Source organism: Pseudorasbora parva, chromosome 20, assembly GCF_024679245.1.
Source record: "Pseudorasbora parva isolate DD20220531a chromosome 20, ASM2467924v1, whole genome shotgun sequence".
Classification (NCBI taxonomy): domain Eukaryota; kingdom Metazoa; phylum Chordata; class Actinopteri; order Cypriniformes; family Gobionidae; genus Pseudorasbora; species Pseudorasbora parva.
In genome coordinates this window covers 19241357-19267580 of record NC_090191.1, presented here as the reverse complement: position 1 = coordinate 19267580, position 26224 = coordinate 19241357, and the positions used below count along the sequence as shown (strand labels likewise).

The window sequence follows — 26224 nt, the reverse complement described above, 5'->3', positions numbered from 1 at the left end:
CAAAATTGGTGTATTTAATGTTGGGACTGCCCTCTATCAGAATGTCAAATCGTTACAACTTTCCCGCAATCGGTTCTATGGGCTGCCATAGACCTCCATGGCGGAAGAAGAAAGTGCGACAACGGTTTCAATAGGTGCCTCCGCACCTTCGGTGCTTGGCCCCTAATAAAAAGGCAATAAAAAGGGTATAAAAAGGCCTATAAAAAATAGACCATAGGGTTTGAGCACTTGAGTTTTGAGCTGCTGGTTGCTAAAACTTTATCAAGCCTGGTGACATGTGCATCGCAGAGGTCAAAGGTCAATTTTTGCATTTTCAGCTCATTTATCATGAAAATGGGGTGTTTTTATTTATTTATTTTTTTACCTTTTAAACTGGTATGCCTCTACTGATGGCCCGATCTCCGCCAAAGTTTGCACGCGTCTTTACAATAATGCGGCGCACATGCTCAGCCGATTTGGTGAAGTTCTGCACAAAGCAGGCAATTTTTAGTCATTTAAATGTCATTTTGCATAGGATAATATAGGGCATTTGTTTTTCACCAGTTTAACAGTTGGAGGGCCCGATCTCCGCCAAAGTTTGCACGCGTCTTTACAATAATGCGGCGCACATGCCCAGCCGATTTGGTGAAGTTCTGCGCAGAGCAGGCAATTTTTAGTCATTTAAATGTCAATTTGCATAGGATAATAATAGGGCATTTGTTTTCACCAATTTAACAGTTAAAGCGCCCCGGCGGCCATAAAAGTCTGCAAGCCTCTTTAGGGTCACGTGACGCATGCGCACGCGTGATTTCGTAAAGCTGTATGCCAATCAGGCAGGAAGAGGGCCGCTTTCAGGCCTTTAATGGGATTTTCCATAGAAATACATCATTTTGACCCCTTTTTAACCATTATAGCGCCACCAAGTGGCCGGTCCCCACGTCCTTTTTCACTTGGCCACAGAATGAGCTCTTACATAGGCGTGCTGAGTTTGGTGAAAATACCTCATTCCGTTCACGAGTTTTAGCCAATTTAGTAAAAGGGGCTACTCCCCCTTCCAACGTTTTGGCGGCCTTTAGGGTCCAGGAACCCAAATTTCCGTTTTTTTTAAATGACTTTTGACAATTACACTCCAGAGAATCTCGCTGTGCTGGTTTGGTTCCGGTTGGGCCAAAAACCTAGGACTAGTTGGCAAAAGTAGGTTTTGCAAAAAACCCGAAATACCCGAATTTTTTCCCACTATTCCGAGCCAATCCGGGGCATGCATTTTGTCCGTCTCGAGCCAAGGATTCCAGCAATATAAGACACTCGAGGCTAAGCCTTACGGTTGAGGAGTTATGAGCCGTTTCGTACTTTTGGTCGCCGTTTCGTACTTTTGATCGCTGTAGCGCCCCCGTCAGGCCGATCGGGGCGGGCTTCGGTGACGTCTGCAGTGGTTGTGAGTACTACCAGCCCTGAAAGTTTCAAGTCTCTACGACTTACGGTTTGGTCTGCCCGAGCAGTTTTAGCTGGAAAATGATGCATCATGGGGAAATGAACAGTTCCAATAGGGTTTCAGCCTGACGCCTGACTTTGATTGCATTTTACTACCCCTTACTATCAAAATTTTGAGATTTGGCCTCACGACTGTGCCTAGCGACCTATGTTTCCGAACTTCTGACGCTGGTTTCGTCTCGATCGGACCAGTGGTTTCGAAGATATCGGCTAATTTTCTTAAAGCGCTAAATTACAACGGTGCACAAACCATACGCAGAAACCTGGCAAGTGTGGTATCGTTGGACTCGGCAACGATTCAGGAGTCTAAGGAGATGAGTCCCGTGAAAATAAGTCAACCACACCCAAAGTTATAAGCACTTTTTAAAAAAAATCTCAACTAGGTGGCGCTGTTTCGAAACTTCTCAGGCTACTTCAGGGCATCGTGGTGATGACCCATGCCGAGTTTCGTAACAATCCGTTCATGCGTTCATAAAATACAGCATTTTGGCACATAATTCAAGATGGCCGACAGCCAAAATGGCCGACATGGTAAAATTGGACATCAGTCGACTCGGCATGACGTCTCGAATCTGACGAGACCACTTTTGTGATTTTTGGGCAAACGGTTCAGCAAAAAAAAGCAAAAATAGCCATTTTTCCTATCTCCGGGCCAGTAGGTGGCGCTGCGCCGAAACGCAGCAGGTTGCCTCAAGACATGCTTGTGCCAACATGTACCAAGTTTGGTCTGAATACGATAAAGCGTTGCGGAGATACAGCCATACGTCTGTTTTCGCAAGCGCTACGTAAAATTTGTTTGCGCGTTTAACGGAAAAGATTTGACGAATCAACTTGAATTCCATAACTTTTTGTCGACACTGGCTGAAGATGATCTGGTTCAATTTTCATGCAAATCGGACGAACAGTCTAGGACGAGTTCGCAAAAGTAGGATTTTGGGGAAATTCAAAATGGCGGGAAACATATAATGTCGGAAATGACGTCATAGGGTGCTTTCGGATTGGCGGGAGCTCAGAAATCTGAGGAAACAAGAATTTTGTTTCTAGCCCTTAAGGTTCAAAAGTTATTAGCATAAACATGAGTGCAACTTTGGACAGGTGGTGGCGCTAGAGGGATTGAGTTGGAGACACCAAAATTGGTGTATTTAATGTTGGGACTGCCCTCTATCAGAATGTCAAATCGTTACAACTTTCCCGCAATCGGTTCTATGGGCTGCCATAGACCTCCATGGCGGAAGAAGAAAGTGCGACAACGGTTTCAATAGGTGCCTCCGCACCTTCGGTGCTTGGCCCCTAAATATAGCTGCAAGCAGCCATTATCGGGGCCAAGCGCAAAGAAGAAGACAAGACATGCCAGCATGGCTGGAAGTCTCAAGCCAACTGCAACAATGAGCCATTAAGGACCTATTAAGTTGATTTTAGGCAAAATAGCAGTCAAATTTTAAATACAGTCAATAATAATGGTTTAATGGTTTATCACTTTCGACCAATAGGTGTCACTGTTACGAAACTGATGTGGTTTAGTCAGATTGAGATGACAATGACACATGCAAAGTTTGGTGTCAATATGTCAAAGCATTGCAGAGATACAGCCTCAAGAGTAATTTTTGCATCATGGCTCAACTCTGTTGCAGTGGTATATGAAAACTGTTTTGTCTATCAATCCGAAATCCATAAGTATTTGTCAGCATGGTCTGAAGACGATACGGATCAATTTTGGTGAAAATCGGACAAACGGTCTAGGATGAGTTTGAAAAAGTAGATTTTTAACAAATAACAAGATGGAGCACAGATAGGTTTGCAAAATATGGCAAAATTGGTATCTATCTTCTCGGCATGAGCCAATGAATGTATTATGACCAGTCTCATTACAATAGGCTAATTTAATCAAAAGTTATTAGCATTTTTGTACATTTTATTACAACTTTTGACCACAAGGTGGCGCTGCCCCGAAACTTTTTGAATATCTTCGGGACATAGAGCGGAAGACACATACCGAGTTTTGTAGTGATACACTAGTGCATTCTTAAATTATAGCATTAGCATTTTAAACCGTAATACTGCATTGAAGTCAATGGGAATTTCATGTTTTGTTTTATTATAGCGCCACCAAGAGGCACAATCCCACCAATTTTTTTATGTGTCCTCGTAGTGAGCCCATACATATGTGTGTCAAGTTTGGTGAAAATATTTCATTTTGTTTTGGAGTTATAGACATTTATATGAAAAAACACGTAAAAAATGACTGACACCTGACTTTGATTGGATTTTACTACCCCTTACTATCAATATTTTGAGATTTGGGCATTAGCGTATAGCTATCGACCTATGTTTCCGAACTTCTGAGGCTAGTTTCGTCTCGATCGGACTAGCGGTTTCGAAGATATCAGCAAATGTTTTTTAAGCACTAAATTACAACTCTGCGCAAACCATATGCCGAAACCTGGCAAGTCTGGTATCGTTGGAGTCGGCAAGGATTCAGGAGACCAAAAAACACACTCCCATCAAAATATGTCAACCACACCCAAAGTTATAAGCGTTTGAAAAAAAAAATTCTCCACTAGGTGGCGCTGTTTCGAAACTTCTCAGGCTACTTCAGGGCATCGTGGTGATGACCCATACCAAGTTTCATAACAATCTGTTCATGCGTTCATAAAATACAGCATTTTTGCACATAATTCAAAATGGCCGACATCCAAAATGGCCGACATGGTAAAATTGGATATCAGTCGACTCGGCATGACGCCCTAAATCTAATGAGACCAATTTTATGATTTTTGGATAAACGGTTCAGAAGTTATAAGCCAAAATAGGCATTTTTCGTATCTCCGGACAGGTAGGTGGCGCTGCGCCGAAACGCTGCATGTTGCTTCAAGTCATGCTTGTGATGACATGTACCAAGGTTGGTTTGAATACGATAAAGCGTTGCGGAGATATAGCCTTTAGTGTGTTTTTGCAACCTCCACGTAAAATTTGTTTGTGCGTTTATTGAAAACGATTGGACGAATCAACTTGAATTCCATAACTTTTTGTCAACATGCTCTGAAGATGATCTGTTTCAATTTTCGTGAAAATCGGAGCAACGGCCTAGGAGGAGTTCGAAAAAGTAGGTTTTTCAGAAAATTCAAAATGGCGGGAAAATTTGCATACCGGAAAATGACATCATAGGGTGAAATCGAATCGGCTTGAGCCAAGGAATCCGATGAAAAAAGAATTTTGTTTCTAGCCCTTAGGGGTCAAAAGTTATAAGCATAAATATGAGTGAAACTTTGGACAGGTGGTGGCGCTAGAGGGATTGAGTTAGAGGCACCAAATTTGCTATAGTGACAGCTCAGACTGGCCTCTATGAGTGTGCCAAATTTCACAACTTTTTACCATACGGTTCTATGGGCTGCCAGAGACTCCTATGGCGGAAGAAGAAGAAGCAGAATAATAACAAGCAGCCATTATCGGGGCCAAGCGCAAAGAAGAAGACAAGACATGCCAGCATGGCTGGAAGTCTCAAGCCAACTGCAACAATGAGCCATTAAGGACCTATTAAGTTGATTTTAGGCAAAATAGCAGTAAAATTTTAAATACAGTCAATAATAATGGTTTAATGGTTTATCACTTTCGACCAATAGGTGTCACTGTTACGAAACTGATGTGGTTTAGTCAGATTGAGATGACAATGACACATGCAAAGTTTGGTGTCAATATGTCAAAGCATTGCAGAGATACAGCCTCAAGAGTAATTTTTGCATCATGGCTCAACTCTGTTGCAGTGGTATATGAAAACTGTTTTGTCTATCAATCCGAAATCCATAACTATTTGTCAGCATGGTCTGAAGACGATACGGATCAATTTTGGTGAAAATCGGACAAACGGTCTAGGATGAGTTTGAAAAAGTAGATTTTTAACAAATAACAAGATGGAGCACAGATATGTTTGCAAAATATGGCAAAATTGGTATCTATCTTCTCGGCATGAGCCAATGAATGTATTATGACCAGTCTCATTACAATAGGCTAATTTAATCAAAAGTTATTAGCATTTTTGTACATTTTATTAAAACTTTTGACCACAAGGTGGCGCTGCCCCGAAACTTTTTGAATATCTTCGGGACATAGAGCGGAAGACACATACCGAGTTTTGTAATGATACACTAGTGCATTCTTAAATTATAGCATTAGCATTTTAAACCGTAATACTGCATTGAAGTCAATGGGAATTTCATGTTTTGTTTTATTATAGCGCCACCAAGAGGCACAATCCCACCAATTTTTTTATGTGTCCTCGTAGTGAGCCCATACATATGTGTGTCAAGTTTGGTGAAAATATTTCATTTTGTTTTGGAGTTATAGACATTTATATGAAAAAACACGTAAAAAATGACTGACACCTGACTTTGATTGGATTTTACTACCCCTTACTATCAATATTTTGAGATTTGGGCATTAGCGTATAGCTATCGACCTATGTTTCCGAACTTCTGAGGCTGGTTTCGTCTCGATCGGACTAGCGGTTTCGAAGATATCAGCAAATGTTTTTTAAGCACTAAATTACAACTCTGCGCAAACCATATGCCGAAACCTGGCAAGTCTGGTATCGTTGGAGTCGGCAAGGATTCAGGAGACCAAAAAACACACTCCCATCAAAATATGTCAACCACACCCAAAGTTATAAGCGTTTGAAAAAAAAAATTCTCCACTAGGTGGCGCTGTTTCGAAACTTCTCAGGCTACTTCAGGGCATCGTGGTGATGACCCATACCAAGTTTCATAACAATCTGTTCATGCGTTCATAAAATACAGCATTTTTGCACATAATTCAAAATGGCCGACATCCAAAATGGCCGACATGGTAAAATTGGATATCAGTCGACTCGGCATGACGCCCTGAATCTAATGAGACCAATTTTATGATTTTTGGATAAACGGTTCAGAAGTTATAAGCCAAAATAGGCATTTTTCGTATCTCCGGACAGGTAGGTGGCGCTGCGCCGAAACGCTGCATGTTGCTTCAAGTCATGCTTGTGATGACATGTACCAAGGTTGGTTTGAATACAATAAAGCGTTGCGGAGATATAGCCTTTAGTGTGTTTTTGCAACCTCCACGTAAAATTTGTTTGTGCGTTTATTGAAAACGATTGGACGAATCAACTTGAATTCCATAACTTTTTGTCAACATGCTCTGAAGATGATCTGTTTGAATTTTCGTGAAAATCGGAGCAACGGCCTAGGAGGAGTTCGAAAAAGTAGGTTTTTCAGAAAATTCAAAATGGCGGGAAAATTTGCATACCGGAAAATGACATCATAGGGTGAAATCGAATCGGCTTGAGCCAAGGAATCCGATGAAAAAAGAATTTTGTTTCTAGCCCTTAGGGGTCAAAAGTTATAAGCATAAATATGAGTGAAACTTTGGACAGGTGGTGGCGCTAGAGGGATTGAGTTAGAGGCACCAAATTTGCTATAGTGACAGCTCAGACTGGCCTCTATGAGTGTGCCAAATTTCACAACTTTTTACCATACGGTTCTATGGGCTGCCAGAGACTCCTATGGCGGAAGAAGAAGCAGAATAATAATAATAGGAACACTAACGATTTCAATAGGTGCCTCCGCACCTTCGGTGCTTGGCCCCTAATAATAGGAACACTAACGATTTCAATAGGTGCCTCCGCACCTTCGGTGCTTGGCCCCTAATAATAATAATAGGAACACTAACAATTTCAATAGGTGCCTCCGCACCTTCGGTGCTTGGCCCCTAATAACAATTCAGAAAACACAATGACAAATTCAAAACCAAAATAACAATTCAGAAAACACAACGAAAATTCACACAAACCGGAAAAGGTAAATACATCATGAGAATGGAATACTTCCCTATGATTGGACGAGACACCTGTCAATAAAGCTTTACAGGAAGTAAGAAATTTGAGTAATTGTTGAACTTTGTTTGGCAGTAGAATATGCATTTATTTTTTCCTCGGCCTAAACAATATTAAAAATGGAACACATTAAACATTACTTTGAAGATGGACATTCATATGCCGTGATTGTGGACATGCTGGCGACAAATCACAATATTAAAATTAGCTTGCGCTCTTTAAAAACACATCTGGAGGATGCAGGTATGTTCAGAAGAAAAAAACTATTCGCCGTTAAACGATGTCAGGAATGCTATTAGAGCAGAACTGCGTGGACAAGGGCAGTTGTTCGGTTACCGGGCAATGTGGTTAGCACTTCTGCAGAAACACAAGTTGTGTGTTAAACGTGATGACGTTATGTGGTTGAAGCAAGAACTAAACCCACAAGGTACAGCACAGAGGACACGTCGTAGATTCATTAGGCGTACATATCATTCCATTGACAGGTGTCTCGTTCAATCATAGGGAAGTATTCCATTCTCACAATGTACCTACCTTTTCCGGTTTGTGTGAATTTTCGTTGTGTTTTCTGAATTGTTATTTTGGTTTTGAATGTGTCGTTGTGTTTTCTGAATTGTTATTTTGGTTTTGAATGTGTCGTCGTGTTTTCTGAATTGTTATTTTGTTTTCGAAATTGTACTTGTGTTTTCTGACATGTTATTTTGTTTTTAGACTTGTAATTGTTTTATAATTTGTTATTTTGTTTTCATAATTGTGATTTTGTTTTGCACCTCTCGGCCACCGTACGTAAGACCTCCGTTCATCTTCAGAAAGCAGATTGACACAAAGGTCGTGTGTCAAGCTGCCAAACTTTGGACCAAAATGTATTGTCAATGTTGCAAGGTATTCTAATTAACCAAATGATGTCACATATGGACTACTTTGATGATGTTTTTAATCCCTTTCTGGACACGGACAGTATAGTGTGCACACACTTAGATACGCTCTTGGACTAAACATAAAATATCTTAAACTGTGTTCCGAAGATGAACAGAGGTCTTACGGGTGTGAAACGACATCAGGGTCAGTCATTAATGACACAAATTTCATTTTTGGGTGAACTAACCCTTTAATAACCTAATGTAAGAGATTATGTAATGTTACTGAAGAACATAACATTGCCATATAAAATTAAAGGATTAGTTGACTTTAAAATGAAAATGACCCCATGATTTACTCACCCTCAAGCCATCTGTAGCAATTCATAATGTAAGAACTGCACATAATGTAATGCATATTAAGTTATTATTGTAATAAAATGTTTATAATGTATCATATAAATCTTGAGCTCATATTTTATACGAGACATTTATTACGTTATAAACTCACCAAAAACAATCATATTTTCATTATTGTAATAGCTTTTAAAACATATAAAATAATTGTATTTTGGTAACGCTTTATTTTAAGGTTCAGTTATTAACTATTAAATAGTTGCTTATTAGCATGCATATTACTAGGATACTGGCTGTTTATTAGTTCATATAATGCACATATTAATGCCTTATTCTGCATGACCTTATTAATAAGCAGTAAATTAGGAGTTTATTGAGGAAAAAGTCATAGTTATTAGTGAATATGTGTTCCCCATACTGAAGTGTTACCAGTATTGCTTGCAGTACTGAAACTTAGGGTGCGTTCACACTTGTCATGTTTGGTTGGATTAAAACGAACCCTGGTGCGGTTGCTCGGTTTGTGCGGTTCATTTGAACATATGTGAACGCTGCCATCCGAACTCTGGTGCGCACCAAACAAGCGGACCGAGACCGCTAAAAAGATGGGTCTCGGTCCGCTTCCAAACGAACTCTGGTGCGGTTCGATTGATATATGAACGCAACACGGACCAAAGACTTGTAAACGGACCAAAAACCGGACATAATGTCACAAGATGCGACGCATAATGCAGCTGATTTGACGACGCAGAAAGATTGGTGTATCCAAAATGAGTAACTTTAACGTTAGAGGGCAAACATGGAGCAACGAGGAAGTGCCTAATCAATATTTGGTCAGACGAGCATGTTTCGAAAATGCTAGAAAAAACACACAAAAAGCATACCTGGCTCTTCTCATCAAAGTTCCTGTGTTGCCCATTATTAGCAGGTGCAGACGACAGAACGGCCGTCTCTGTTCTGCACAACGGAGGAAATCCTGCTGCTGTTTTGAATGTTTTGAACATTTTATGAGCTCTTCATGAGTTCTCAGTGGGTAAAAATAATGCCAGATGTACACGCATAAAATGATCGCGTTTAATCCAGCACACAGCGTTGTTTTGAATGTTTTGAACATTTCATGAGCTCTTCATGAGTTCTCTGGTAAAAAATAATGCCATATGTACACGCATAAAATGCCCGCGCGTGTAATCCACACAGCATTGTTTTGAATGTTCGGTAAGCGAGCTCCTACGTCATATAAACCGACCAATCAGGTTGTGAGCGCTTCCCAGTGCCTTTGGTTCGGTAACTTTAGGTTCGCTGTTAAAAATGCCCGTGTGAACGCTAAGCGGACCAGGACTATTATGTTTGTTTTTGTTTTTTGGTCTGGACCAAACGAACCAAACAAACAGAACTACAAGTGTGAACGCACCCTTAAAAGCTGTTTTTGGACTAACAAGGACATTTTCAGTTCTGAACCTTACAGGATGTTCTGGTAACACTTTAGTATCATTCTTACAAATATTACATGTAGTTACTATAGTAACAACTATAAATCATACATAATTACATGCAACCAAACCAAAACCTGACCTAACCCTATAGTAAGTACATTAATAATGTACTGTACCATTGGTGGTGGTTGAGGAGATTCCCCCCATATGTAAAGCGCTTTGAGTACCTAGAAAAGCGCTATATAAATGTAACTATTATTACATGTAGTTACTTAATATTACTCAGTACTGGTAATTTAAAATTACTAAATGTAACAAAGATACCTTAAAATAAAGTATAACCAATATTCTTATAGTAGGATGACCTCTTATGTCAAAGGGAAAATTATATTTCTCAGTTAATGACCCCTTTATTGGAAAACGTAACATGAAATTAACAAATAATGTAACATCTATAAAAAGCGTGCTAAATAATGTGACGTTAACAGGATAACAAATGAACAGAAGCAAATGATATACAATTAACCATCAGTGTAACATTAATAAATAACACTTTGTTACAGACAATTTAATTCAGTGGAGGAACATAATGTTACCATATAGCAATGTTAAGGAATAACAAAATATAACTAACAAATAACAAGCATAACAAATAATGTAACAGCAATACTAATTAACATAGTGGTAAGCTATAACATTTTAACAGCCACAAATAACTAGGATTGCATACTCTAACATAAATGGATAATGTAACATTAACAAATAATGTTAACAGATGACATAACATTAACTTTGAAACAGTTAGTTTTCCATAAGCTTCCGATTTGTCTTCCATAAGCTGAGCTTTGTCTAGCTTTGTGAGCTGCATATTCGTTTTTTTTTCTCTCTTTTTTTTTCATCTCTGAGTGTAAAATGCCAAGAATGATCTGGAAAAATTGCCCTGTCATAAAGTCATTCGTTTTCTCTGACTAATCACAGTTATTGAATATTTTTGGATCTAGTTTAATTACTTGGCTATAAAAAGCTATAAATTGAATTTCTGCGCAGATCCTAGCTCTGAGAAATCACTTTTTGTTCATTTACATCTGTGAAACGTGTCATGCTTGACTTGGTGTAGTTTATAACAATTAAGAAAATAATTTGGTGGAGTATTCTATGGAAATGTCACTTGGTCATCCATGAAAATGTATTTTTTTTCTGTTTCGGAATTATCAATTTATTTATTTTTGGTATCAATTTACAAGTGTGGGTTTATTGTCTGGCCATGCTTTTAATGGCTCATGAGTTTCCCATTACATTACATGTAATGTCTCCCCTTATGCTTCTAATAAAAGCAAATGAATTCTTTAATGGGCTAATCTTGCATAATATTTCACACTCAGGGAAGTTCTCCTTTTTTTTACGGCTGTCCTGGCAATTCAGTGCTAAGGCTGTAGTGGCAGCAAATGAGTTGTGATGTTTATCTTGTATTTTTACCCCAATCCCCACACTCTCGCATCAAACTATTTCAAGCATTGAGGTTTATTGGACTCTAGCCATTCTGCATAACACACTCCCACTCTTACACACTGAGCAGCAATAAAAACGTTGTAACATTCCTGAAGTCACAACGATTGCTATGGTTACATGTCCAGGGAGCCGTTTACACAACTGGTGAACAGTTTTGAGACCCAAAAAAAAGACTGCAGGTTTGCTGATTTATTTATTTATTTATTTATTTTTATGTAGTCTTAAGTGGATTCATGGAACAAAACCCACACAAGAGCCATAACCTTCCTATGAGTATGTTTTTTTTTTTGAGTTTGCTTGAATTTCACTGCATCTTCACTGATGGAAAGTAGCTCTCGATGGCATTTTTTCTTTACTTGCACAACTGTTCGCTGGATAGGCTGGATATATTAAATTCAAAGTACTTAAAAAAAAGTAATAATGTGAAATAGTATTACTATTAAAAAAAAAACTTTTTTTATTTAATGTTTTGTCATTTATTTCTGATGCTGACCTCTAAAGGCCCCATGGGGCCTGTAGAAGTACAGGTCTGTATAATACATTCTAAAGTACTATTCGCACAGGATTAGTATTATCTAAGGACCTCTGTGATTTAGAAATTACTCCCCCACATCTCTTTTGTGTGGCACATTCGCACGGGATAAGCAAAGCCTGTGATTTTACTCAAATTTACTGATTTCTCCCGGATATGATGTCAAGACTTGTAAATGTTTTTTTGTTTTTTTTTGTTATAGATATAGCAGTATAAACTCATAAACAGGCATCATATCATTTTGATTATTTTATAGTAATAAACATAATTTTGTTCCGTTAAAGAACAGACGACATGAACTGACAACTGAGCACAGACCGGCGGCAGGAGTCAGATTTAATTTATCACGAGTGAGAAGCTGACACTATACGGCGGAATATTCCGTTTCAAAGCCAAATATAAAAGCGGCCATTTAAACGAGCTTGTCATTGTACTGTACTGTTATGTTTTTCATTAAGAATATTATTGATGTTAATATTAAACACACCATTCAAGCAATTTGCTCTCAAATTGATACTCATTTTAAAGTGAAAGTATAATCACACGGGAATTCATAACGGTGTGTATTATTACGGAGCCTCCATTCTTCGTGAAAGATAAAGATAGAAATGCGCACCGGAAAAAAACAAAAAAAAAACAAAAAAAACAAACGTGCAAAAATTATATGACGATCCGCCTAATCCTGGCCAAATCACAGGGATGCCGATTCGCACGGGACTATTATTATCACAGGACCTCTTTATTCAGCGAAATATGGTAGGTAACTTGCGGGGGAATTTTACTTTACAAATTACAGACATGGCCGATTCGCACGGGATTAAGATCACAGACATTCTCTGCAATTATTACAAATAAACCCGAGGTCCCTAGATAATAATAGCCCGTGCGAATAGGGCTTAAGTTAAACAATATTATGTTCTTTTCTCCACGGGTCCTAGTATGAAAAGACAAATCACTCACCTTTGTCCCTCAGCATATTCCAGAAACGTTTGACCGACTGACATAGACTTTAGACTTCCATTTAGGCACTTTAACCATATCTAGAGACCAGAATTTAATAAAGACTTTGACATTGCCATTACCATAAAGGAACCACCTGTAATATCTTTGCAATTAAGTAAAACATCCCTGACAACCACCCACAACACTCTAGCATTGTTTTTTTTTGTTTTTTGTTTTTTGACATGTTTACATGCAAGCACCATCCACACTCTCTTCAGATTTATTCAACATCTGTTTGTCAGTAGCCAAAATCTGGTATCTATGCTAATTTCTTTGACTGAGCTCCTTTTAAAAAGCAAAACAGCAACAGAAAATACTTAACTAATTAGGCCCTAGAGGGGATATTTGGCCCCCCAAAAAGGCTGTATTGGTGTTTCTGGAACATGAAATGAGTTGGTTTGGGTCCTTCCACAAAACTTCCTTTTGGAACTACCAGCGGAACTTATTCATCTGTTCTCATTGCCGATTGTTCCTCCCCTACACTGACTTTTTCTTCATTACAACTAGATGATGATCTCCATAAATCACATATGGATCTACACCTCGTCTTTCAGCTTATCTACAGTAATTACCAATCCAGCGATCGTTATCTAACTCTGTTGAAATGGCATGTTTGCCGTTTTGAGTTCCGTGTTAATTAACCTTACCTTCAATTTCACGTCTGTGAATTCTGTTCGATACTCATTAACCAACACAGAGGGCAGTTGTGGGTGGTACAGGGTTAAAATGATAGGACACCTTAGGGGTCAAATTGCATAATCCTCCAGAAAGCTCCTCCCGGCTGTCTTGGGCGATGGTTTAAAAGGCTGGTGAAAGCTCACCGTGTCCTTTAACCTGATGTTGACCGTTTGTGTTAGCCTGCAAAAAGAGGGCATATGGTGCTACAGGGATGTGTAGAGTCAGACGTCAGTAATGATTCCAGCTCCTTGCAGTTGGATGCTTCAGCTTGCCAGGGGGAATCTACCCTTCGCCCCGGTATGCAGGAAGAAGATGCAGGCCAACAGGAAGTGATAGCAGAGGCCAAAGAGCCTGGCTGCAGTTGAAGGGATTTATTGTGCTTACAGCCTCTTTATGGATACTTCACTTTGACAGTTCTGTCTGTATTTATATTTGTGTTCACTGAAATAATCATATTGAAGAAATCAGCTGTTACTCAAAGGTTTTATTTATTTATTTTGTCTTAGTCATGGATTTGTGAACATTCCCTTACAAATCCTCAGTACTCACAAATTAAGTCGTACCCTCAATTTTCAGCTTTTCAGTTTTTATCAAGCAGTACTTATTAACCCAACCCTCAGGTTATCAGTTGTTGGGGAACTTGATCAAGTTGAGAGACCTTTTGTTCATCTTTGGAACACAAATGCAGATCTTTTTGATGAAATCTGCAAGCTTTCTGTCCCACGGTTGACAGCTACGCAACCACTTCAAAAAGTTCATAAAGAGATTGTTCAAAGAGTCCATATTCTCTGAAGACATACAATCACTTTTTTATGATGAACAGATTGAATTTAGGCTTTTATTGTCATAAGCATTCATCAGCTTACACATCAGTTGTGGTAAACAAGCTCAAGCTTGTTCTCTTGACATGCAAGAACCAATAAGGTTCATCCTCGCGTGTTACACAGCACATTTTAGCTTCCGCAATAACCAGTGAGGTTTGTTATTGTGCCTCAAACAGGTTCGGTTGAGCTTCTGTTATTTTTTTTTTTTTTCTGATCATTATTTATATGTGAATATATAAGCATACATTGAATCTTTTAGCTCTGTGTAGGCCACGTCAGGTACGAGTCAGTGGGCGGGGCTACAGAATCAGGCATTGTTTATCTTATGTTAAGCCAGTGTTTCACCATACGATGACGTCAAGGTGTGGCATTTTGTGTGTGAGATCGATCGTTTTCAGGGCCTGGTGTCAGTAAAAGCTTTTCTTTGACTAACAAGGACGTTTTCAGCTCTGAAACTTAAAGGATATCCTTATATTACCATGACCTTTATATATCAGAAGCTCAATGGATTTCTTAATTCATGACCCCTTTAAGTGTGTTAGATAAGGAATAACGGAGGCTTCAGCCACTGATAAAAGACTAGTGCAGTTCTTAATGCAGTTAATATATAGAGAGATTAAGTGTATGCGAATTACCCGAGTCTGTATGTCTCAACCGTACTCAGAAGCAGTATCTCTACTGTAGGTCAGATCAGCTCTGACCATTGTGAGTGTGAGTGTGAGTGTGAGTGTGAGTGTGAGTGTGAGTGTGAGAGAGAGAGAGAGAGAGAGAGAGAGAGAGAGAGAGAGAGAGAGAGAGAGAGAGAGAGAGAGAGAGAGAGAGAGAGAGAGAGAGAGAGAGAGAGAGTAATGTAATTTTGTCACACAAAAAAAACAACATGGAAATAATTTGATCCTTTTGTTTACTATATTTGTTTGCTTTGTTAATGTTGTTGTGGGTTTTGGTTCTTTTGCTGTTGTAGGCTGTAAGGACCGTTTGAAATAACTGAAATCATTTGGCAAAGTGCTATGGAACTGTAATGCGGTAAAGTACTGCCTGGAACAACGTTAGCCAAGCTTTTCTCGGAAAATAATAGCACACCTTAAAACGTTCATCAACCAATCAGATTCAAGCTTTTAACAGCCCCATAGTATGAGCCAATGTCATTTGCTCAGACACTGTGGTGCTCGTAAATATGATGGTTATTAAATGCATTTTAAATGTTCTTCCTTACACACAAAAAGCCAAGATGGCATTCAACAGATCATGTACGAATCAACGCAGGCTGCAATGTGTATCAGACTCATTTAAATTCTACAGTTGTTTTAAAGCATGGTGGAGATCAAACATCGCAAACCCCAACATTATAAACAGCACTGACGAGTAGAAGAGGCGGCAACATAAATTACATGCTTTTCAAACACACATCATCAGCAGTCATCAACATCATCAGCAAAATGATCACCGTTTTGCTGTAGTAACAGTTCAATGTTAAATCTAATTAAGATAATCTATTGGACTTTTTTTTAAACAACTGTGAATGTTGTGAGCAAGAATGTGTGGCTTTGCAGGGCTTTGATTAAAATGAAATGTCTTCTTTAAAATAAATACATAAATAAACAAGGAACAAGCTTCTCAAAATGTTTTGCCACCATTTTGGGGTAATTTATTTGAAATAACACCCACAAATGCTGTTATTCCAATACCCCAAACCAATTAACAACCTGTTTATCTTTTATATAACCTGTTATCTTGTCTGATAAATTACATATAATGCTGTTGCATACATTCCGACTTATTTACAGTGTTAAAGAGTATTCTCATGCTAAACATGGCCAAAAACAAAACAAAAAACAAGTTGGTTGTATGACAGTATTTCTGTGCCAAATACTAAGGGGGGGGGGGGGGGGGTTAATGATTATTAATCAGCACTAAAAAGCACTACAAGAGCGAGAAATCATAAACATGAACTCTTCCCTGCCAAACACAGAATTGTTTGTTATTTGTGAGAATATGAATTTACTGTGTTTTTGATATAAACTGTGATAAGCTAGGGGGAGCTATTACACATCTACTGAGTGAGTACTTAATATCTTGATCAAAACACAGATAAAAATTATATATATATATTATATATTATATAAGTATAAAGTATAAAGTAAAAAAAAATATATATATATTTATAAAGGAACAAATATATATATTTTTATATTTAATTTATATATATATATATATATATATATATATATATATATATATATATATATATATATATATAATTTTTTTTTTTTTTTTTTTTTTTTTAATTAATCATCATATAAATCAAAACTGCCTTATGCTACTGAATGAAATGTCGACCCAGGATGAGCTATAGAACTGTTTGATCATCGCACTGATCTTATCTGGATGCAGTCTCTCTTTTTTGTTCAAAATGTTGCACACGTTGCTATGTTTGCTATAAACATCCTTGCCTTGAATGCTTTACTTTTGTATTTGCAAATTTGTACAACTCTGCCAGTAATTCAATGGGGTCAGGGCTGTAATTTGACTAGTGGTCAAGGCACACTTGATCCTAGTTGACCGTTGCACTTTCTCTAATGGTAGAGGAGATTGGTATCTCCCCATAATAAGAACTTTTATGCTAGAAACTTGCAGGCAGGTGTATTGGAGCTAAATTTAGGCAAATTGGCCTCCAGGAACAGAATTGGACACCCAGTACTAAATGAATGTTGGTATTTAGAAACATTGATTATATTTGACATACCATTTGTAAACAAATGCCTCCGGCTTTTCACCTGGAGACTGTTCTTTTTTTCGCCTGGAGACTGTTCTTTTTTTTGGAGACATACTCTTTGAACCATAAACAACCCCTAAAATCACAACTGTAGCCGCTTATCCACCGATAGGCCAAACCATTCTTTTTAACAGTTCCATTCTGATTCGGCCCAGTTGATAACGCAAGAGATTACGGACAGTGCGAGATGTAAATAGTGACCGTGTTATGAAGGGACCAAACATAAGTGTCGGAATCTCTACACGTATTCTACCATCACAGCAAACCGCACTGAGAGTTCTGGGCGGTGAACCTGTTTTAATCTTGCCGTGCCACACCAAGCTCAAGTGGATATATAGTGAGATACCTTTTTTTCTTCTTCATTTTTTCTCAAGGTTGAATTTTGGCAGGACCTCACTGGAACACAGGCCTCAAACGATTGTGACAAAACATGGACATGTGGAGCATTATTAGGGGCTTTTGCACAAGAGGAACTTTATAAAGGAACAAATAAAGGTCTGCCGTGGTGTCAAAATAAGAGTCACAACAAGCTTTATGTCACTTTAGAGTTCCTGCTGGCAGTGAGAATGCAACCAGGAAAATGCCCCTAAGGGAACTTTTAGTTATTGGGGAACCACACTCGTGGCTAGTTCCTATAACTCTGTTACTGTTACTAGCCGGTGCGAAAGCCCCTATTAACCTTAATGATCATGGGCAGAGTTGGTCTTTACATATTTTTAATTTTATTTTTTTGACTCAAGCTAGCAGCATTGAATAAGATCAATGTGGCCTCAACTACTATGTATTAACATTTAAATTATTTATTTGATACAATACACTTATTGTGTACATACATGTTGTACTTGCATAAAAAAAAAAAACTAAAATAAAATAAAAACATTTAATTACAGCTGCAATTAATTTCTGTAGTTACATTTATAATTACACTGTTGACACTTCCCTTACACTTAACACAACGCTTAAACTTACCCATACCACCACTTGTCTCTAACTTTACCCGTATCCCACCTTAATATCAGCAAAAATGTTTTGCAATACAATATAAGCAACAAGTACATTGCATTTAATTTTTGATATAAGTACATAGTAGTTAAGACAACCTAATATAAAGTGGGACCAACTTATAAAAGAGAAATACCACTACAAAATGTAAAGTGTAAATAATTTCATCATAAAAAAATAAAAATACACATATATGCATACAAATAGTGAGGAAAATAAGTATTTGAACACCCTATTTTGTAAATTCTCCCACTTGGAAATGATGGAGTGGTCTGAAATTCTCATTGTCCACTGTGAGAGACATAATCTAAAATAAAATAAAAATCCAGAAATCACAATATATGATTTTTTAACTATTTAATTGTATGATACAGCTGCAAATAAGTATTTGAACTGCTGTCTATCAGCTAGAATTCTGACCCTCAAAGACCTGTTAGTCTGCCTTTAAAATGTCCACCTCCACTCCATTTATTATCCTAAATTAGATGCACCTGTTTGAGGTCATTAGCTGTATAAAGACACCTGTCCACCCCATACAATCAGTAAGAATCCAACTGCTAACATTGCCAAGACCAAAGAGCTGTTCAAAGACACTAGAGACAAAATTGTACCCCTCCACAAGGCTGGAAAGGGCTACTGGGAAATTGCCAAGAAGCTTGGTGAAAAAAAGGTCCACTGTTGGAGCAATCATTAGAAAATGGAAGAAGCTAAACATGACTGTCAATCTCCCTCGGACTGGGGCTCCATGCAAGATCTCACCTCCTGGGCTCTCAATGATCCTAAGAAAGGTGAGAAATCAGCCCAGAACTACACGGGAAGAGCTGGTCAATGACCTGAAAAGAGCTTGGACAACTGTTTCCAAGGTTACTGTTAGTAATACACTAAGATGTCATGGTTTGAAATCATGCATGGCATGGAAGGTTCCCCTGCTTAAACCAGCACATGTCCAAGCCTGTCTTAAGTTTGCAAATTACCATTTGGATGATCCGAGGAGTCATGGGAGAAAGTCATGTGGTCAGATGAGACCAAAATAGAACTTTTTGGTCATAATTCCACTAAACAGGTTTGGAGGAAGAAGAATGATGAGTACCATCCCAAGAACACCATCCCTACTGTGAAGCATGGGGATGGTAGCATCATGCTTTGGGGGTGTTTTTCTGCACATGGGACAGGGCGACTGCACTGTATTCAGGAGAAGATGACCGGGGCCATGTATTGTGAGATTTTGGGGAACAACCTCCTTCCCTCAGTTAGAGCATTGAAGATGGGTCAAGGCTGGGTCTTCCAACATGACAATGACCAAAGCACACAGCCAGGATAACCCAGGCGTGGCTCTGTAAGAAGCATATCAAGGTTCTGGCGTGGCCTAGCCAGTCTCCAGACCTAAACCCAATAGAGAATATTTGGAGGTAGCTCAAACTCCATGTTTCTCAGTGACAGGGCAGAAACCTGACTGATCTAGAGAAGATCTGTGTAGAGGAGTGGGCCAAAATCCCTCCTGCAGTGTGTGCAAACCTGGTGAAAAACTACAGGAAACGTTTGACCTCTGTAGTTGCAAACAAAGGCTACTGTACCAAATATTAACATTGATATTCTCAGGTGTTCAAATACTTATTGCACAGCTTATTTAGCATTCGTTATTAATTAATTTATTTATAAATTTATTATTTTAATTATAATATAATTAATTATATTTAATGTATTTATTAATTTATAATATAACCTTGACACAATGTATTATTTTTTTAACTATTTATTTGTATACACAAATAATGTATAAATAATTACAAATACATTCCTGATTTTGTTGTGTAGAAGTCATTCTGAGTAAAGTCTACTGCATTCCTGACATGGGTCAGTGACATTAATAAATCATTAAAAACATTACTTGAATAAATGCACTGGATTAAAAAACTATGATTACCTATTGATTATATAATATAAGAGGAGATTGTAAAGCCACCTCTTCATAGTGCTCAGTGGTCCATTAACTTTACCCAAAAGTTATCAATCAGTGCTCATATGTCCTTTAGCCGTAGAATCAGTTTAGAAAATTCAGAAAGTTTTCAAAGTTTGAGGTCAGTAAGTTTTTAATAGAAATCATTGCTTTTATCCAGCTAGAATGCATTCAATTGAAAATACATTTAAATCTATCTCAAACAAATGCTATTTTGACATTGCTATTCATCAAAAATTCCTGAACAAAATATACCATGGTTTTCACAGAACACCATTAAGCAGCACAACTGTTTTCAACATTGAAAATACCAAGACATGTGTTTTTTTGAGCATGAAATACATGAATTGTAATAAATAAATAAAAATCAAAAATGTTGAACCCATCAACGCAGCCCTTTAACCTGTCTATAGTTTGTGTAATACGTAAAGTGGCAATATGTCAGTGAAGACCCTTGGGAGATGAATTTTTGCAGCAGGCAGTACAGTTGGTATGTTGTCGGCTCTGGTCTGTATCTTTACAGACATCTGCTCTTTTCCTTCGCAATGCGTTCAGACAGATGGTGCGACGGTGACTTCACAGGGTGGAACTGTGGTCACAGAGTCGTGCACCTTCTGTTTTTGTGAATTTATGTATGCGAGCATGTATTTGTGTGAACCTTCTTATTCTCACTTCAGCAATGCATGGTGTTCAGTTCATTTAACAGTGTCATACTCCATTGAGTCACCGCTGGAAAACGTGAACTAAAAGATGTGTTTCTGTGTATTGTGAACATATGGATGATGTTTTCTGGAAAGTGTTTAGATGCACTTTAATATGTCAATTTTCATTTTAAAAGAGAAGTTAGTATAGCGCTACAATCAGTTGTTTGCGGATGCTGCTTGCTTTAATATTTGACAGATTTTTTGCAATGGTTTTCATAGCCCGGTTTGCAGTGTTCAGTGTCTATCTAAAATGGTCCAAGGAAGGAATGTGGTGAACGGCGACAGGGTCATGGCGGCCAAGGCTCATTAATGCACGTGGGGAGCAAAGGCTGGGCTGTGTGGTCCGATCAAACAGACAAGCTACTGTATCCCAAATTGCTTAAGAAGTTAATGTTTCTTCTGATAGAAAGGACTCAGAATACACAGTGCATCGCAAGTTGTTGCGTATGGGGATGCTAAGCCGCAGACCAGTCATGCCTTACCGGTGCAGTGCTGTTTTGGTAGCAAAAGGGGTGCCAACACAATATTAGTCATATAATGTTATGCCTAGTCAGTGTATGTTTGGCAGCAGTTTTTCTAACCCCAATTGATGGAGTGCGTAGCTTTTCATTTCTTAAACAATCATGTAGGAAGGCACATCATGACTATATTCCAGGATGACAATGTCAAAAATCATCAGGCTCAAATTGTGAAACAGTGTTGGGAGGGGACATGAAGAATCATGTTCACACATGAATTGGCACCTCTAAGTCCTTAAATTCATCAAAAGTTGTTGGGATGTGCTGGAGGAGACTTTACAGAGTGCATGACTCTTGTATTGCCACTATAAGATCTTGACCAAAAAAATGTCATGCACCTCTTAATGGAAATAAATGTGATGATATTTCCATCAAGAGGTGCATCAATTTTTGGTCACAGAGTCTTAAGAATCATCGACTCTTAAGCATTTGCCCATATAAATCTAAACAGCCATTATATTTTAGGACGAGCAGTATATTTGATCACTTTGGACATGATGTTTACCAAACAAAAATTGTCCGAACACTCATGTCCTCTTTTTTTAACAGTGTGTCTATTGTTTCATTATACTCTATTTTACTAACCATTTTATGTATTGTATAATAAATAACACTTGCTTTAACATTTATTTTTATAACCCTATAAAGTCTATTGTGTCATATTTAATACACACATTTCTAAGTCCTCTAAATCATTAACATGATGACAAGTTAGCTAAATAAATGTATAGAGTAAAAAAAAAAAAACATTTTGTATTTCCGGTAATGATGCATTTGTCTCTTTACCGTGGAATAATTATATTTATAAAATATAAATACTAACATTTGTATTGTTGTTAATGTTTCAAGATGAACATTTACTAGACTGAAACAACGTGGGTTTACTTGATTATCCTTTTTTTTTAACTCAATTAAATATCTTCTTACTTAGTCATATTATTGGGAGATGTAGAGTGACAACTGATATTTATAAGCATTCTAGTTCTATGTAGTCTGCTATACTGTTCTCATATACAAACCTCATTGATTTACATTACAAATACACAGTTGCCCACAGGAGGTGCTGTTGTCTTGTTTTATGTGTTCATCTTCTGATCAGCTCTCTCTGTGTGTCCTTGTTTTGTGGTGAGTGAAAGTGCTGTTAAGGGACTCTCACAACTGGAGAGATTAACACTGCCTTATTACAGCCCCCCTAACACACACACACACACACACACACACACACACACACACACACACACACACATACTTTGGAAGCCTCGTGAGTACTTTCATTCCTGAGCTGAAGGCTGTTATGTGAAAGCACAATGAGTTTGTCTGCAATTTGGAGGTCATTCAGGCCTCAACTCTACAGATTCCTACATTTTCTTGCCCTACCTTGGGAGTCATACTCCAAACTGGCTTCCTCTCCGCTGTGACCTGTCTGAGAGCAGACAGTGATGAGTGTCCAGGATGAGCGTTGATGACCAGTGGCATTTTAGACTGTACTAATGCAGTGGTCGGCCTGGAAGCTGGACGGCCGTTCGCTAAACTGCAGCACTGTGAATATTCCCAGCAGCCCACTGGTCCTGTCAGCCGGAGCTCGCTGTACTCTTTAAGGTTAGACTCATGTTGCCAAGGAGACAGAGCACAGCAGTGTGTGTGTGTGTGTGTGTGTGTGTGTGTGTGTGTGTGTGTGTGTGTGTGTGTGTGTGTGGTGGGAGGAGGGGTACCATGATACCCTTCCTCGGCTCAACCTGTGACTTGATTGTCAGAGCTGTGGTTTGACTCATTCACAGTAGTTACTAAATAAATCTACAGTTACAGTGGCCTTTGCCTCAGGAAAATTATTCTGACGTTTAGTGAAGAAGCTATGGTAAATAATTATCCTGTTTACAAGTTGCTTTATCACAGTAAAAAAGCAACTTGTGCTTTTTTTCTTTTTTCTTTAAAAAAGCAACTTGTGCTTTTTTCAAAAATACTAATAAAAAAAAAAAAAAATATATATATATATATATATATATATATATATATATATATATATATATATATATATATATATATATATATATATATATATATATATATATATATATATATACATTTAAAAAAAACTTGTTTTATGTCAGCTAGTTGCTAAGGAATTTATTATTATCTTTAATTTAACTTGATACATACACACACAAATCTCAAACTGAAATAAAATTATACTAAAATAACGAGAGAGAGAGAGAGAGAGAGAGAGAGAGAGAGAGAGAGAGAGAGAGAGAGAGAGAGAGAGAGAGAGAGAGAGAGAGAGAGAGAGAGAGAGAGAGAGAGAGATGCATGGTTCGTGAGAGAGAGAGAGGCGCGCTCACATACAGTGCAGGACACCCAGAGAATGACCCCTTGCATTATTTAGTGGAAACACACCAACTCAATCCAACAATTCGGTCAAAACTCACAAAAAATAAAGAAATAGGGAAAAAAAAAAACAAGAAGACTACATCAACGACTGGCAAATCAAAATAGCACAAATAAACAAATTGAAGTACTTCTGTAGAATAAAGACTGATTATCAATTGGCACCTTACCTGATCCAAACTAAAGACTATCGTCAGAGAAATCTCCTGACAAAGTATCGTTTGAGTGAGCGCAGTCTGAGTGTGGAGATGGGCCGACAAAAGCAGAGCTGGAGAGCCAGAGAGCTTAGACTGTGCTCACACTGCCCTGATGGAGTCGTAGAGGACGAGCTGCACTTCCTCACACAGTGCAGCAAATATAACAACATCAGAGAAATATACTTCACCCAAATCACTCAAATGTTCCCCGAATTCCAGCAAGCAAGTGACATCGCCAAACTGTGTTATATCTTAGGAGAAAAAGAGAAATGTATCCACTTGGCAGCACAGTATGTGTCCTCCTGCCATATCATGAGAGACAAAGGCTGAACCCTCTTTAGTCTCTTCACTGCTCTCTGTAACCATTTACCCTGTATTTTACAACCGATTGAGTTTTCATAATATATTTACAATATAGCATGTATGTTTTTTTTTATTTTTATTTTTTTATTATATTTTGTATTTAGATATCTATACCTGTATAACTTGTTACATGCTTTATGCTTTGGCAACATTGTACTATCCGACAGTCATGCCAATAAAGCTGAATTGAATTGAATTGAATTGAATTGAATTGAGAGAGAGAGAGAGAGAGAGAGAGAGAGAGAGAGAGAGAGAGAGAGAGAGAGAGAGAGAGAGAGAGAGAGAGAGAGAGAGAGAGAGAGAGAGAGCGAGCGAGCGCAAAAGGGACATACACAATTGTATTATTATTATTATTATAACATACTGTATTTATGCAATTGTTTTCTTTAAAATTTGTTCTTACAAAGAATTGTTTTTGACAGTAATGAAAAAAATCTTAGCAGAAAAGAGGCTTGTAAGATTAAGTCCAAAACATTTGTGGCCAGTTCAAAAATAGTAAGATGTCACGTGCAAAAATATACTCTCCTCTTTCATGATTCGTTTAGTTGTATTGTTTTATTTTGTTTTTATTTATTTGTGTGGAATGTATTTATTTTCTCTTTTTACAAGATTAATAATTTATTTAACAAAATGCTTAAAATACATATATCCAGCACATGATCTTGTTTAGCATCCTTAAAAATAATAACATGATGGTCTATTCTTTTTTTTTTAGGACACTTTGCTGTTTATTTTTGCATCTAATGCCAATCACTGTGTTTTAAGATTGAGTTTTTGGCATTTCAAATCACCACCATCGGTGTAAATGCCCCTTGGCAATGTTCAGTTATCCTGAAGGACATTTCAGTGTGACAACTCTTAGAGAAACTGCTGTGCATGTGTGTTTTTTAAGCTGTTTTAAAACAAAAAAAGGCATTCTTGTGTATATGCCCCCAATTCTTCCGTATCTCACATTTGAAGATTTCCATATGTGGGGGGAATCTTTTCTCTCCAATTTTCTCTCTCATTGTATTTCACTCTTATTCCTTTTCTCTGTCTCTTTCTTATATTTCTTTTGTCTTTTGGCTCTTTGCAGAGGAAGAGGTGGAAAATTTCAATGTTTCCAGCTTGCAGGAAGAGGTGTTGCGGAACATCGAGGCTGACAGCTTCTGGTGCATGAGCAAGCTCCTGGACGGGATTCAGGTAAATTGATTCCCTATCTGCCAGCGGTCGGGCCTGATACATTCACTCTGTGTGTGTGTGTGTGTGTGTGTATGAGAGAGAGAGAGAAAGAGAGACAGAGACTAGAGCACCTCTGGGAAAGAGACGAATGTGTCGTGGCGAGATTCCCCTGCGTGTAGGTGCCCCGTCCCGTTTCCTCTCCTTGCCTTTCCTCGCTCGGCCTGTCCAGGAATAAAATCCATGATGAATATTCTCACTCTGTACCACAGGCAGGACATAACCTCCTTATCCAAAGGGGCTGGCGGTGCTCGAATTGTCATGGGAAAGCAAAGCGACCCCCCCCCCGCCCCACATTCACTTTGTCTTGCCTGCCTCGTCTCTAATTGATTTAAGGCCATAAAACACCCGTGTTGTTTACGCAGCAGAGCCGGGACACACGTTGCGGTATGAAGGTAGGCGGTTGCGATCCTCATCCCCATATTTCCACAGTTCTCTCCCGGAAGACAGCAAACGATTCCCGTGCGGCCTAGTCTGTCACTTTTTTTTCTCCTTGTTGATAAAAGACTCTGTAAATGGGTGTTTCTGCAACTATGGACCCTTTTGGCCTTGTGGACTTACAAATTAAACTCACTTAAAACACAATTT

General features: G+C 38.2%; 1 protein-coding gene across 3 annotated transcripts in view; it reads left to right on the top strand.

Moving 5' to 3' along the window:
- The window catches only part of tbc1d22a (TBC1 domain family, member 22a), a 226246-nt gene that overhangs the window by 89890 nt on the left and 110132 nt on the right, over positions 1-26224 (top strand). For all 3 annotated transcript variants that reach the window (XM_067428083.1, XM_067428084.1, XM_067428085.1), the window contains one exon: positions 25494-25600. In XM_067428083.1, the coding sequence (XP_067284184.1) occupies positions 25494-25600 (107 nt within the window). The remainder of the gene's footprint in view (positions 1-25493; positions 25601-26224) is intronic.